This window comes from Medicago sativa, chromosome 2 (assembly GCF_051527215.1).
Source record: "Medicago sativa cultivar Bolivia chromosome 2, Bolivia_mono, whole genome shotgun sequence".
NCBI lineage: Eukaryota > Viridiplantae > Streptophyta > Magnoliopsida > Fabales > Fabaceae > Medicago > Medicago sativa.
This window is the reverse complement of record NC_140750.1, coordinates 30855138-30871751: the sequence shown is the minus strand read 5'-3', so window position 1 is coordinate 30871751 and position 16614 is coordinate 30855138. Positions and strand designations below refer to the sequence as shown.

General features: G+C 30.9%; 2 protein-coding genes across 2 annotated transcripts; both read right to left on the bottom strand.

Moving 5' to 3' along the window:
* Positions 1 to 624: 624 nt before the first annotated feature.
* Positions 625 to 2131, bottom strand: LOC146946189 (basic blue protein-like). Its single transcript, XM_085748875.1, has 2 exons — positions 1907 to 2131; positions 625 to 905 (listed from the first exon to the last, which is right to left on the bottom strand). The coding sequence occupies exons 1-2, from the start codon at positions 2082 to 2084 to the stop codon at positions 703 to 705; spliced, it is 381 nt and encodes a 126-aa protein (XP_085605001.1). The 5' UTR covers positions 2085 to 2131; the 3' UTR covers positions 625 to 702.
* Positions 2132 to 8286: 6155 nt separating this feature from the next.
* Positions 8287 to 8889, bottom strand: LOC146946188 (basic blue protein-like). Its single transcript, XM_085744347.1, has 2 exons — positions 8660 to 8889; positions 8287 to 8540 (listed from the first exon to the last, which is right to left on the bottom strand). Exons 1-2 carry the CDS (start codon positions 8832 to 8834, stop codon positions 8341 to 8343), a joined length of 375 nt encoding a protein of 124 aa, XP_085600473.1. The 5' UTR covers positions 8835 to 8889; the 3' UTR covers positions 8287 to 8340.
* Positions 8890 to 16614: the final 7725 nt, after the last annotated feature.

Genomic DNA, 16614 nt, shown 5'->3' with positions numbered 1-16614 from the left:
CTCTTCTAGAAATGGAAAAATATTTTAAAAAAAAAAAATCAACATTTTAGAGCAATTATAAACATAACTTATATCCTTCAAAAAAAAAATAACTTATATAATTTTTGTACATTTACGAGTTTATGTAGTTTTATATAAATTTTTATGACATAACTTTGACCCCACTTATTAACATTTATGGATCCGTCACTGAATATATGATGGCAACTCAAAACAAAATTCTAGAGTGGAATTGGCTTAATAATAAGGCGTTTGGTTTCAACCATCATCTTAGCAATGAATTCTTCAACCTTTCGACTGTTTGGGGCCTTCTTGGCGTTGATTTGTCTTCATTATTTTTTTTATTTTTTTCATAGAGAGAGAGAGAGAGAGAGAGAGAGAGAGAGAGAGAGAGAGAATGAGCGAATATACAATGTAAGACATGCCAACTTAGACCAGAAAACAATTTGCCATCATAATAGTATTAGTGTTATATATATTCGTAAGCCTACAAGACAACAGTTGATGTTTTTTTTCTTTCTGATTTTTGTGGCTTTTTTTTAAGTTGTCCATGTGCTGGTTGTTGAAATTCAATCTTAATTTGAACTGGTTTGACTACAACAAACCTTAACTAATGAACATTTCAAGTAAAATTGAGGTGCAGAACAATTAATAATATTTTTATTTTAAACTTTATTTAAAAGTATTGTATACATTAAAAGCTTAACTAGCATTAACTGCAATTTTCATTCCAAATTTACTACAATGAAAAGGAGTTCCACATATGAAGTAGTTCGCTCCTTTGGCAAGTGTAATTCTATCTGCTCCTTTGTAGTAAAATCCAGATCCTCCAATCGCCACACATGAATTGTAGTGAGACTCATTCACTATCACCACGTTGTGTATCACAGGGGTGTAATTGAACACTGCACGTAGGAAACAATTAAAAATTAAAACATGTCTTAGATAAAGATTGAATATTGTTAAGAATTATTTTACTTCAACAGAAGAATTATGAAAACTATAAGTACGTGTTTACATGTTAAAAAAAGTGATTTTGACATTCAATATTTTATAAACTATATTTTTTAATTTTTTAAGGAAAGTAAAAGTCTTAGTCAAAAAACAGTAAAAGTTTTATTTGAAGGAAAAAAAAAGTAAAAGTGGTTTAGTGTTTGTTTGATAAATAAATAAATAAATAGATTTATTTTAAAACAAAATTTTATATCAATCATTTTTTAGAGAAGCTACTCAAAATAATTTTGCATTTAGAAAGATTAAATTGATGACGAATTTGTTAGTTTTGATTGGTTCAATTAGACTGATATTTTTATAAATTAAAAAACTTTTCCTAAAACATTAAAAAATATCTAAAACTAGATTTGGCATACAATCAAAATAAGTACATAAGCTAAAATGAGAAAAATAAATATAATGATTATAAAAATATATTAATACATCAATATATATTTTTTAAATAGTAGTATTGTGCGAAATAAAGTAATAATAATAATTAAATAAATAATTAGATGGTTTCATTCTCGAGTGATTGGGGTTTAAATGATGTAAAACTAATCCTCGAACCAATAGATATCGGGTTTGATTTGTTTAATTTAATCTAATTAGAACCCAACCATATAATAAAATTGATCTAATTTCATTAGTTTAAAGTTCAATTTTTAGATTCGTCGATCATTAGTTAAGTACTTACACTATTTATTTATTTATTTTTATAGTTAAAAATATGGGTAATAGAACCCAATCCAACATCTTGCACCCCTAGTTGTCAACATCATCCATGTTGATTTGATGATGCAATTAGAGGATCAATATTCATTTTTACGTTTAAACAAGTATCTTGTCTAAAATAACAATTACATTCACGTAAATGAACCAAATGAAACTTTTATCAAATTAAGATCCTTACCGAGTATATCACCTTCCTTGAAAGTTTTCCCCGAAGTCCAATTTTGAACACCAAAGGACCAACCTTTTCCATCACCAACAATGTATTCGTCTGCAAAACTCGTGTTAAAATGAAATACCAACATACATAATAGTGACATTGCAGTAATACTTGTGCTAATGACTCTTCTCTCACCCATGATATTTTTTAGTATTTGAACTACCTAGAAGTGGTTAATTAATTTTGAGTGCTCACAAGAGAGGCTGAGGGTTGGTTTTATAGACAAGAACACTGTTTAAAATTAATATATTATATTTTAATTTTTTGTTTTTTTTTAATTTATTATATTATGACCTTTTTGTTTTTTTCTTTAATAAGTTATTTGAAATTTGACCGATAATTATTTGACTCTTGAATCTCTTTATTTTAAGAAGAAAATTTGACTCTTAACTTTAATATACTTCATCCGTCTTATAATAAGTAAATCTTTTGTTCATTTCACACATATTAAGAAAAAATGTATAAATGAAAAAGAAAGAAAAATTAATTCAATACCTAATGTATTTGGTCTACATACAAACCAAATACTTTTTAGAAAGTTTTGACTCTTAACTTTAATACCAAATACTCTGATGCTTCAAGTTTTAGATTCGAATCAAAATAAATTAAAAGGAAAAATGATTCGAATAGTTTCTCCCTTCCGGAAGTATGATTCGAATCAAACTATTTATGATTGTATAAATCTTCATCTACCCTTGATTTGAATCAGTGTTCTTGTTTGTCAAATCAATCTTCGTTGCATCTCAAATTTTGAGTTTACACTATTTGATTCAAATCACACTTTCTTTGATTCGAATCATTCACATATTTTCAGTTAAAATTTTAGCCCAACTTGCTCACCTATATATAGTTGCCTCTAGTAATTTCACAAACTATTGAATCAATTTGTAAAATCACTCTAAAGTCTTTTCTCTCTCATTTTCTACAAACCTCTTCAGATTAAAGACCTTTTCAGATTAAAGACCTTTTCTAAGAACACTTGTGGGATTTGAGTTCTAGATTTCTTAGGGTGCTATAGGAAAAATGTAAGTATCGTTTCATTCAACGATTTTGGTGAGCATCAAGAATCTAAATCAAATGGAGGTATTTTTCACCTTCAAAGGTAATTGTGGGGGTTGCTTCTCAAACAATCAACGTTGAATGGCATCGATGCAGAGTGATAGCAAAGAAGAATTCTTGGGTAAGAAAATCGAATGATTGCATGCTAGCTTGATTCGAAGATCTAATGATTCATCTGATTTCAAGGAGCTTGAAGATTGGAGGCAACTGAAGTGATTGCATAGTGTAAAATATAATGCCCTGTTTCTATTAAAGAGATAAAACACGTGAATAATACAAATATTCAAGAAATAGGCGTCACGTCTTCAACAGGTTTCAAAACAACATGCATACATAAAATTTCTCAAGACATCGCAGCAGATATATATCATACATCTCCATAATATACATGTCATAACCTCATACATACGTCATCAAATAAAATCTCCAAGTCCCGACATATGGGTAAAATCTCAACAACATGCTCAATCAAAGATGATATAAAGACTGACATCCTAATCAGAGCCTAATCTAAGACTCTAAACAGATAAATAGAGGAAGCTCCCGTTATCCTCAAGCAACTCACCAAGCACGCTAAAAGATCAATCCTGCACGCCGTCTATACATTCATACAAATAGGTAGGCGGTCCACCACAGACCACTAAATATACAAACATAATTAATTGAAAATATATTCACAAAATTAAACTTCAAATAATTCAAATAAAGTGATAATTCACTTCAACATTATTCATCAACACCAATAAATTCACAACATCACAATATGCAAACCACCAATCATACCAAACACCAAACACCAAAACAACTAAGACTCATGCCACAACATATTATGCCCCTAGACACGTCTCCTACATGCATGCGGTACTGTCACCAACAACGTCTAGGCCATCACCCCATGATGCCAACATCACATCATAATCACCTCAACTGGATATAAACTATGAATGCATGAACATATGACACACTATGCATATATTCACAACACATTCACCAACATCATCACCATTATTTTACATATATGCACTCACCAACAATATCACCATCATTTATCATATATGCAATAATCAACAACAACAACTACATCAGCACAACCAAACAACTTCATACGATTTCTCACAATTCAAGTAAAGGAGAAAGTACAAAATACTATGATATCATCATATTCAACACTTAACAAAATCATTCACACATCTTCATATAGCCATATCAAACTATTCACAAAATATTTGCAAAGTATTCAGTCTTAAAGATCATTTTCGACAAAGTTCGTATCATTTTACAAAACGTTTAATATTGACACTTTTCAAGGCAAGACAACTTATTCAAGTTTGAAATCCTACAATTCCATCTTAATCAATCATATAAGCACGAACTTCACATTCTTCATCTAAGTCCATACGAACCGTAGACCATCCATGTATTCATCCTTATTCACAAAAGTTCATTTTCCGATAAATTCTGAAAACTGAAAACGTAACAATTCCAAGTTTTTTATCATTTAAGAAATCCAAATTGAACCGTTCCTAAACATAACAACTTCATGATTACATACCCATTTATTCACTATAAAGACTTCCTTAAACCCAATATTAATTTTGAAGATGTTTCATGATCTAGTGAAAAATTATGACAAAGTTTCATGAAAAATGCTGCATGACCTATGCTTAGTAATTTGATTATAAATCAAGTTCTATAAAACATTTTGAAGTGAAACCAAAGCAATTGGAAAGATGACATCCATGTCTAAAACTTTCATGTTTACAACTAAGGCTGAATCGATTCACATCTTATTGAATCGATTAAAACAAAGTCAGAGAGAAAAATGAGACGCTTCAAAACTGTCTCAATCGATTCAAATTTGCCCAGATGCAGATTGATACGATTCAAACTTTCCTGAATCGACTCAATGGCATGAAAAACACATTTTTGGCCTCGGGTTCATTCCCAAATCATCCCAAAAATCCCTATTTTGATCCCCAACATACCCAAAACGATAAAAATCATTTTCCAAAGTTCGAATGCATCATTTAGAATCTTTTTGCAACAATACTAAACAACTTATATTTCAATTCACTTAATTATTCAAGAATCCAACAACAACAACTTACACACAACAACACATATGCCACTCTCAATTCATGAAATGACATTATCAACAACACTTAACAACAAACACAACTCACAATCATGAATTCAACCACAATTCAATAACACAATATCACAATTCATCAATTTGAACAAAATTCACAAAGTACCCATTTCTATATAACTTGAGCATGCAAATTCAACATCAACAACTTAATTATCATCAAATTCACATACCCAAACATAGCACTAAAATAAGAGCACAAATTTCGTCAATTAAATTCACAATAATCACTTCTTCACAAATAAGCACTTTTGAATATAAGTAGAAAATAGAGTATAACTTAAAGATTATGATAGAACACTATTCCCCTTACCTCAATTGAACACAAACCTAGCCTTAGCTTCAATTTAGCTCATTGAATCTCTATCCCCTTCTTGATCTTCAAGCTTTTCTCTTCTAACCATTTTTCTCTTCCTCTAGCTCCTTCTCTCTCTACCTCTCTCAAAGTTATGTGAATGAATGTGAAAACCCTATTTCCTCTAAAGACTAGAGTTTATATAGGCTCCACACTAATGGTCTTAACCCTTAAAATGTCTTAATGGGCTCAAAGCTCTCATTAACTAACTCACAAAGTTTCTACTCACTTACGGTTAAAAAAAATAACGAATAGTTACTGGCTCCTAACTAATTACCACAATCCACTAGTAACTTACTAAAATAATGGTTCCCAATCCTCACAGTGAAATTACTAATTTACCCTTGCTCACACAATGACCAAAATACCCCTAAGTCCAAAATGACCAAAATACCCTTCTAGCACCGAATTCCAATAATCTCTACCAAAATACACACAGAGGCAATTAATCATATACAAACACATATAAACACATATAAAAATTAATTAAAATAAATCTAACGAAAATCGGGTTGTTACATAGAAGATTTAAGATCGTGGTGATTCGCAAATTGCATGAACTTGTAATGACTTTGTAAACATTTTCAACATTATAAGTACATAGAAGAGGCATTTTCTTCTACGAAGAGAGGATGTACCTCTAGCGAGAACGAAAAGGGGGAACCTGTATAAATCTAATGTTCTTCTTTCCATTACTCTTCATTTCACAAATTTACTTTGATATATGATAATAATGAATTAGGTTAATTGTAATATGTCTTGTGATTGATCAATTAATTTCTAAAAATTGATTTTTCAAGGACTTGCTATTTCATAAATTCAATCACAATTCATACTAGATATACTTGATTGATGAATTCATCACATATATCAAAGTTGTGATAAGTGTTTTCTAGATTAAGATTAGGTTTGATTTGAAATAGTTATTGATTTTGTTGATTATAGTAAGTATCGTTAATTTATTGTTAAGTAATAATTTAAAAATGAATTTCTCGTTCCTAATTGAATTATCATTGTATCATTGATCATCAGGGCCGGCCCTAGAGATTAAGAGGCCTAAAGCAAAAAAATTAATGTGGCCTTTAAAAATATATTTTTCTAACATAATATTTGTATAAAATCAATTTTGTAGAGATCAAAATTTGAATTCATGACCAAGAGTAATTGAGGCCTTTTTAGTAATCAATTATGTTATGCAAATGTATGTAATTTATCTATCATATAATATACTTATAACCAAATTAATTTTTTAAATGCCTTTTTTCTTGCCCATAATTTTGAGGTCTAAAATCCTTGCTTGGGTTGCTTGGCCCTTGGGCCGTCCCTGTTGATCATTCCATTATCGTTAAAGCTTTTGCATAATCTAATAGCCATACGCTTTCAAAAACACATTATTGAAAGGAAACAAATTAAAACTAAGGTGATAACCTATTCCACAATCCCCCCTCCAAACTTATCATTGTTCCCTTCATTTCGGCCATCATCATTCCTATCATATAGGCCAACATGGTACACCTTCCTTATTCGTTAGGAGAAGAAGACCGCATGTGACGGAGAACAAAGCAGCTGCTGACATAAGTCTTCCTCGTGAAGGTTAATCAACACCATCAACTCAATAATCTCAGGTCCAGAAGGATCATTCTCTTTTGTTCATGGATTTGTAACATTTAACGACTACAAACATCAACTAATGAACATTTTAAAAGGGCCGACCCAAGGCATAGGCCAAGGGTGGAGGGGCAAAGGCCTATAACTGTAAGGGGGCCAAATAACCGCAAAGAGGGCCCAAATATTACCAGACTTCAGCCCATCAACCATTTCACTTTTTTATTACAACCTAGCTACACTTCATTTTCACACCCCCAACCCAGCATTTTCATTTTCACCCCAAACATATTCATTAGCCAAATCACAAAACTTAGAAGCAACACGTAAAATGAAAAATATATACTCCTTCCCAGAGACCAGTTTTAATTTATTTTGAGAATGTTTTTTGGTGTTTTAGATTGAAGCTAACCTGAATTTCTATTTAGATTTCAAAATATAATATGACTTTCATCGTGAAAATTTCATGTTTGGGACATCAAATTTGGTCTTGTTGTGATTTTTGATAAGTAACATATCATATTATATTGACAAATAATAAAAGGTTTTCATCCCTAAAAAAAAGGTTTTCATGTTATTGAAATGATAATGAAACTCTTTGAGAACTTTTAGAGGTGGTAAATCAATTGAAATATCAAATCAGATAATAAAACTTATATAAAACTTGATATGTCTACTATCATTTTGCTTAGCTTTGTTCCAATTGGTTCCCGGTCCAATTTATTTAATATTTGTTATTCATTTTTATTAATAATATATAAGATGTGATGCATTTGACGCATGATGTTTTGGAGGGTCAGCATAGTTGGGATTTTAAAACATGTATTATGTTGACCATCATGATTAATGCATGTCTCATTCACCTTTTGTCAACAAAAAAAAAAAAATAGGGTCTCGTTAACAAGTGCCCTAAGGGCATTGTTTAAGGAATCCACAAAAAGAAATTATGTCTTGATAATACAAGTCAAACACTTGTTAAAGTCATAACGGCACAATTTCCAATACAAAAATTGCTACTTTTAGATGTTTAAACAATGCCCTTAGGACACTTGTTAACATTTTCCAAACAAATATAATTTATTATATAAGATGACCCTTTTCTCAAACTTGACCTAAGACCTATAAAATGTTAGGAACGAGGTGCATTTTAAGTAAAAGCGAAGTACAGAACAATTAAGAATCTATTTATTTTTAACTTTATTGAAGATTATTGTATACATCAACAGCTTAACTAGCATTAACTGCAATTTTCATTCCAAGGTTGCAATGACCAGGAATCCCACATATGAAATAGTTCACCCCTTTAGCAAGTGTAATTCTATCTGCTCCTGAGTAGTAAAATCCAGATCCTCCTAGAGCCACACATGAATTATAGCCAAACTCATTCACAACCACCACGTTGTGTATCAAAGGGATGTAATTGAATACTGCACATAAAAAACAATTAAAAATTAAAACATATCCTAGATAACAATTCAATTTTATTATTAATACATTTTACTTTGATAGAGAAATTCAAAAAGAATAAGATCGTGTTGATACTTACCAAGTGTGTCACCTGCCTTGAAAGTTTTCCCTGAAGGCCAGTTTTGAACACCAAAGGACCAACCTTTCCCATCACCAACAACGTATTCATCTGCATGAATTATCTTAGAATGAAACACCAGCATACATAATAGAAGCATTAGAATACTTGCGTTACTGCCTCTACCCTCACCCATTTTTAATTTAACTAACACTGGCAAATTAATTTTGAGTGCTCACAAGAGAGGGCAGAGGTATGGTTTTATAGCCTAGGACAATGTTTAAATTTGGGAACTACATAAATATAGTAATATTTCTTAGGTAATTTCATAAATATGGTAATCCTCTGTTTCATTTTAATTGTCACTTTACCACACTTTACAAAAATATGGTAATTGCCACACTTATATTTGTGAGTATAGCTACTACACTACTACTTGCCAACTAAAAATTTTACTTCCTTCAAAAAAAAAAAAAAACAAAAAAATTTTACATAGCGAATGTGTATTCATACTGGCACTAATTTATTGAATTTTATTTCCACCAATTTAATAAAATTACAAAACAAATAAAAAGTACAAAAAAGATTATTTACATAGAAATTTATTTAACAAATTGGATATTTTATATTAGACATGGTAATAAAATAACATTTTTATTTAAGAAAAAAAATTATTTTCAGAAAAGTAAAATAAAAGTCATAAATTTCTTTTGGACAGCTGGTAACAGCATAATTGGCACTAATATATTAAAAATTCAAAATACCACAGATACTTCATGTATGTCTATTTATTTATTTTTTTTACCGTGTTAACGTATGTAAATTATAAACATTGTTTTTATGAAATTTTGATTGAAATTATATGTAAAGATGTTTGTGACTTTTAAATAGTAACAAACTATGTTCAACTTTTACCAATAAAACCAACAATATAGCATTCTTAAAAGTAAATTTGTTTAAGTGTATAAACTAGAATAATGAAAAATTCAGCTAAACTATGTTCACCTTTTACCAATAAAATTAACAATATAGCATTCTTAAAAGCAAATTTGTTTAAGTGTAGAACTAAAATAATGAAAAAAATCAGCCAAAAAAAATAATGCATTCTCTTTATATATAGCTCTAGATATTTTACTCGTGTAATTAGATCAAATTAAATGTCGAAATTACCAGGCTGAACATCATGCCAGAGTTTATGCCAGTGACGGATCTAGGAAAATTGATTTGTGGGGCAATATTATATACACGATAGATTTTTTTTTGGAGGGAATATACATGGTGGATGTTTATATAAAAACACATCGGTATATATCCTTATTTATTAATTTTGTTAAGTCTGCAGCAACTTAACCTAATTTTTTCCCTCCACTAATCCCTTATTAGGTTTGCAACAACTCTATCCTAAAATTTTGGCTCTAAATTTGCATCATATATGTTTTTCATTTTTCTCTCTAGTAACCGTGAATATTTTTCAAAGCAAAAAATTTAATAGATATCTTAATCCTTATCCTTATCTTATATAATAAAGCTTAACCCCTAAAGCTATTTCTAACCATAATATTTTTCCCCCATTTCTCCCTCCACTTTTCTGAGCCATTGGATCTTGCACATTTAGGCGCCATTCAATTTTAGCCATTGATCATCTTACTTAATTAATGCCAGCCGAATTTTGTTATCAAGTTTGCTATAATTTTGGCCAGCCGAATCCTTATTATTTTTTTTTTGAATTCCTATCCTCCTTTTTTTTTATTCCTATCCTCCTTTTTTTTTTCGAATCCTTATTTTTTTTTTTTGAATTCCTATCCTCCTTTTTTTTTATTCCTATCCTCCTTTTGGCCAGCCGAATCCTTATTATTATTTTTTTTTTGAATTCCTATCCTCCTTTTTTTTTTATTCCTATCCTCCTTTTTTTTTAAGCAAATATTTTCTACACTTTTAGGTTTGTAATTATTTAACATAACAAATTCCATCTAAAAAAATGCATCACACCAATTTTATTCCTATCCTCTTGCCTTTTTTCCATGAAGCAAATATTTTCTACCCTAATTTTCATGTAAACTTTGTTATCTTACTTACTAAAGCTTATCCCCTAAAGCTATCATTAACCCTAATTTTTCCCCCTAATTATTCCCAACGTGGCATTTGTGTTCTCCATGCATATTCAAATTTTCTCTCTTTCCCATGACCATATTTTCTCTCATTCTTAACAGCTCCCACAATCTCTTCTCTTATCAATTGTTAACGCCCCTCCCTCTCTCTCTCCCCCTCATCGGTATGCATCGCAAATTTGATACGGCAACGCAACGTGACGAAGCTGAAGCGAAGGAGATCGAGTGATGGTTGGTCGGATTTTTTTTAAATGTTGAATCTGATGAAGCGAAGAGATTTGTGTAAGGTGATTGTTCAACCGAGAAAAGAAATCAGAGGGATTTCAGAAAATTCATCGGACGGTGATTATCATGATCTAGATTGTTATTCTTCAGAATACTCATCTGTTGGATTTGATGACCTAATTCCCTTTCTCCTGGTTATCGATCTATCAAAGTCTTTTTTTAGTAATCATTGTAATTGTTTTCTTTTTATTTTTACAAAAAAAATATTGGTTTGGTTACGTTTCATTTGAATTAATCTCACGTTTTGATTATGACATCTCTGATTAGGTGATTTCGATGAACAGTACCCCACAAGGATTTGACCGCCGCCGGCACCTGCGGTTGGTCCCTTCCACACCTCCAGTAGAGTTTCGATTTCGCCTTCTGTCTCACCTTTAGTGTTCTGTTCGGTTCTATTTCACTATCAGTATCTTTGTCATGAACGAACGGTTGCATTTCTGGTATCGATCTTGGGGAGTTCTTCTCCTCTCTTAGTAAATTTCACGACATTTGTTTATTGTTGTGTTTTTGAGTTTTGATTTTTGAAATGGTTTGGGAATTGATGATGAATGTTTGGTGCCATCAAGAATGGTGCAATTGATTATTGGTTAAGAACTGTGAGTTTAGAAATTTGTTTCTCTGATATTTACAAAATAAATAAAGATAGTTTACTAGAATATGTAATTAGATGGAGCGGAAGCGAATGGGGAGTGATAGTTTACCAGAATATGTAATCAGATGGAGCGGAATCGAATGAGGAGTGATAGTTTACCAGAATTCTTGAATGTGTGATCAGATGGAGCGAAGTCGATGGCGGAAGGTGACAATTCCTCACAAATAATCTTAAATTGGTTTCAGTTTTAGTCATTATTTTCACATTATTTTCTTAAATAATCTTAAATTGGTTTCAGATTTTTGTGCGGTTTTGCTATATCAGTTATATAATTGAATCTGATACGACCGCAAGGGATTGCAGATTTGCTGGAGCAGGTAGGGAGGATTTTGAAGGTGGTTGAGGCTCTTTCGTGTAATCACATAAGGATTCTTCCAGTCAATGAGTTAGAAAAGTTGGTTAACAAGTTGTGGATCAAGTATTGTATTACGTTGAGTACAATACTGAAGAAGTAAGTATAAACTCATCATGTCCAGTTGCCTTATACAATAATTCTTCAAATGTTGTAATTTTTGTGTTGTGTATGAGTTTTATCAGAGTGTGGTTGTTTGCATCATATATAAACATGAATTTATATTGTTTAAGTGATGAGATGATCATCTTGAAGTGTTTGTTCTTGAATCCTTTTTATTTAACATTGGTTCTATTAAGTTTCGAATGTCATTGTTGTTATTAGCTTCTGCTGTTGTACATATATATAACCAAGTATATAACAAAGTATGCAATTCTAGGTTACTTTTTCTAAATTTTTGTACCATATGAAATAAAGTGTGCTAATTAAATGTTTGGTGACTTGAATCTTTTTGCTATTATTATATGTCATTGGTAAATTGTTTTGGTGACTTACATCATTTAAATTCTTAATAGTACACTATACGATATTTTTCATATTTGTTGATATTTTTGATTTTTTTTAAGGGTGTTGTCATGTTGGCTAAATGCTTGGCTAACCATGTGTCATATTTTTTTAACTAATGGTTGGCAAACACTACATGATTTTAATGGGATCCCTATGTTTTTTTTGGCATCAGTCAATTTGGCATTATTATCAAGGACATGGTTGACAAGAACATAACTTATTGGATATTTGATACTCCAATGAAGTTCCCGGTAAACATGACTGTTGTAATGACTCATTTCCATCAAGTCTTTTATGGACTATGGTATGTCTATATTACTTTTCTCTACTTGAGTATATGTTAACTCCTTTGCAATAGTTATGTATCAGCCTGTCATTTTCATTAGGTCCTCTGATCGAAAGTTTAATGATATGCCTTTCTTACCCTTTTTCATGTATAATCTTTGCTTTTTGTTTTTGCTTCATTTCTAGCTTAATTAAGAAACATTTCTGCTGCTTTTGAATTTATTTAGTCTTTTTCCCCTATTTTTATGGAAACAATTTTAGCCTTTATAGCTATGACTGTCATTTGCTTGAAGTCAATGTGATGCAAAATACATTTACAAAAGTTATCATATGTTAACCATTTAACTTATGTACGTGTATGTTTTTATAAGCCATGTTATATGTATGCATATTTATTTAACTCAAAAGTAATTTATTATGATCCTATGCTTTAGCCGTGTGACCAAGACCATAATATTGTCACACAAATATTTTATTTTTTTGGTCAAATATTGTAATATGTATTGCTCTTTAGAAACTATTTCGAGGACTCTGTTGGTTCTACTTTTGTTTATACAGCTATCATTGAGGAGTTAATAGTTTTAACTATAGTGTTCTTCCATAAAAAAGTATCTTCATAACTTAAAAAGAAATTCAAAAGAATTGGGTTATCAAAAACTAGAAGCATGCGAAGAGAAATTTGTAAAAAGATGTGCATAGTAACTAATAGTAGTTGTGTTGATCAGTTGACATTGATTCTCTAATAGGATCTAAAGGTGTTATAATAGTTAGTTGTGATTATCCTTTTGAAAGAAATTGATAGCTCAGTATGTTTTTTGTCTGGTGTGTACAATGTGGACATGAGTCTTTTGTGAGCCAAACTTCGGCGTCCTATATCCTCATCCTCTCCTCAATACCTGGTGTAAGTTGTGCTTTAAGGATCTTGGTTGTGTTATGTCATACATTTTTTGTACAAAGCCATACTCTTAAACGTTGCTGCAATGTGCCAATGTTTATTGTCCTCCTTCCATACATTTGCATGATAGTTTTGTTTGTTCTGTTTAGTGCTTAATATTTTGTTTATCTGTTCCTATATGTTGTGGTATCAATTAATATTCATATTGTTAGGAGGTTCTAAGAATCAACTATGATATTGATCGACTTGGTGTATTCTTTTCTTATTTGAAATCAATGTTATGTTGTTATATTGGGTGCTTTATCGAATATTTAATGGTTCTACAATAATCCAACTTTGCTTTTAGGCTATGATGTAAGTTTGTGTCCATCTCACACACAAAGGAAATTCAAAGTTTGTCTTAATTTTAATTTTATCGTTTTGTATAGGATTGTTTGAAAACTGTGATTACTCCATCAACCAAGTCAAGTGAAAAGAGAAGAGAAAAGGGAATATAGGTCACACCAATCGATGATGGTGGAACACAGATGTTTGAGATTGTGTTGTAAACGAGCATAGTGAATGGATCTTGATGCTCTCCATCAATCTTTTTTTTTAAAGACGATTCTTCTAATGTATTGTCTTCCACCTTTATATTTTCTATTCTCATTGCAATCGTAACTGTCATATGATAATGTTTCATGAATCAAACAATTGGGTTTGAATGGTTAATGAATTCCATAAATAATGAATTGTTCAAGAGAACTTGAATTTGATTTTAGGAGGACAATTTTTGGTCAAACTTTTCTTACTTTTCGACCGAACTCCAGATTACCATATCTCCTTTTTTCTTCGAACCAGATGGTTAATACAAAAAATATGATATAGTTTCATATGTTAATAACAAACTATATTCCTTCATCTTTAAAAGAAATCTATTCTCATTAAAAAAAACTAAATACTGATTGTTCAAAATATACTACAGTTTGTAATTTTAAAAGACCCGTGCGACGCACGGGTCGGCGTTCTAGTTATTTATTAATTTTATTAGGTCTGCAGCAACTTAACCTATTGTTTCTGTAGATTATTTATATTATTTTTTTGACAAGTTGTTGTACACTTATATAAAATTACACATCAAAGGTTCCTAATAACATATGAAAGTTACGAATTCACCCTCAGCGGTAGTTAACTACCGCTGGCATATCCGACAACAGTTAACTGGCCCTGAAGCCAACAGCAGTTAACTACTGCTACAGCCAGCGGCAGTTAACTGCTGCTGCGTTCGTGGGTCAAATTCCAGCAGCTTTATCCTTCCATTTTTCCCCACATTTGAACATGTTTTAACATACCATTTTAAACAAATTTTTACACTCTTTTTCATCCAATTGCAAATTCATGAATATAAAATGTACGAAATAATATTTGACATGATAAAAATAAAGCACAAGAAATAATATAAAACGTACGAAAATGTCATAGAAATACAAAACGGTACGAAACATGTCATAATAATCCAACTAGCCTCGCATCCCTATGCTTCCGAGTCTTTGGGACATACGGGTTTTGCTCCACCCGCTCCCTCCGAGCGCTAGCGGTAGTCGCCTCTTTACCTTCGCGCATCCTGGCCTCTCTATTACGTCGCTGCTGCTCATCCTCCTCCCCAGCCATATCTGTACAAAAACAAATTAAAAATAACATAAATATGTGGACAATGTATTTAGGCATTTCCTAAAAACTATATACTTAGACATTTCCGTGGACAACCTAAGACATTGAACATATCATAAAAATCCACGCTTTGAATCATTCAACTTAGGCATTTATGTAACATACCACATTATGTCATTCTTCAAACTTGCCAAAAAAATGTAAAAATCCAAGCTTATAATCATTATAACATACATACATTATAAAATTTAACATATTTGCAAAAAAATTACACAAAAAAAGCAAGATTATCTCAATTAGGCATTCCATCAAACACCTTAAGTGCATCCAAAATTAGTAGCACAATTAGTGTTAATTTGAACATCTAAACAATTACATTGTACCTAAACCTACTCTAAACAACAATGCCAGCATAAACAATCCATTACAGCATCTAATCCACTCATAATTAGTAATTTTTAAACCTAACCTGAACACTAAAACTTTGCTAAACTTATTAAAACTAACACCCTAAACAATCAACATTGCATGTAATTAGGATTAAGATGACTTACTTGTTATTTTGTTGATGCAAATTGGAAGATTTTCGTGAATTGAAGTTGTGGTGATTTTGGTAGAAAATGAAGCATGCAATTGTTCAAAACCAGTAACCAGAATATGAAGTTTTTGGGTTGATTTATTCCCAGATCGAAGCGGTAGTTAACTACCGTTGGCCTCAGCGCAGTTAACTGCTGCCGGTTTGGCCAACGGTAGTTAACTACCGTTGGGGGCATTTTAGGATTTTCCATGTGTTATTAGGAAGATTATGAAGTCAGAACATCAATTTTCAAAGTTCTAAACTCTCTCTCTTAGGACCCATTTTCTTTGTGAACACGGTTTATTTTTCTATTTCTTAAAATTTATATTAGTTTACTTGTTAACAAGGAGAAAACGTGTTTTTTAAGTGAACAATTGTCTAACATTTCGAAAAACAATAAAAATGACAAAATAACTATTGTCATTATTTTTTTAAAAATGCATCATTGCTTATTAGCATTTTATATTCTCTTTATCACAATGACTTAAAAATCTTTCATCTTATTAAGAATTAGGAACTTAAAATAAATGTATATTCCAAAAATTATAAACAAAAATGTTTTCACAAAATAATCAGAGCGATGCTTTCTTTTAATTTGACTAAAATTACACATCTATAGCTCAAGATAACCTTACCTAACAGAAGATAACACAAGTGTCAAATGA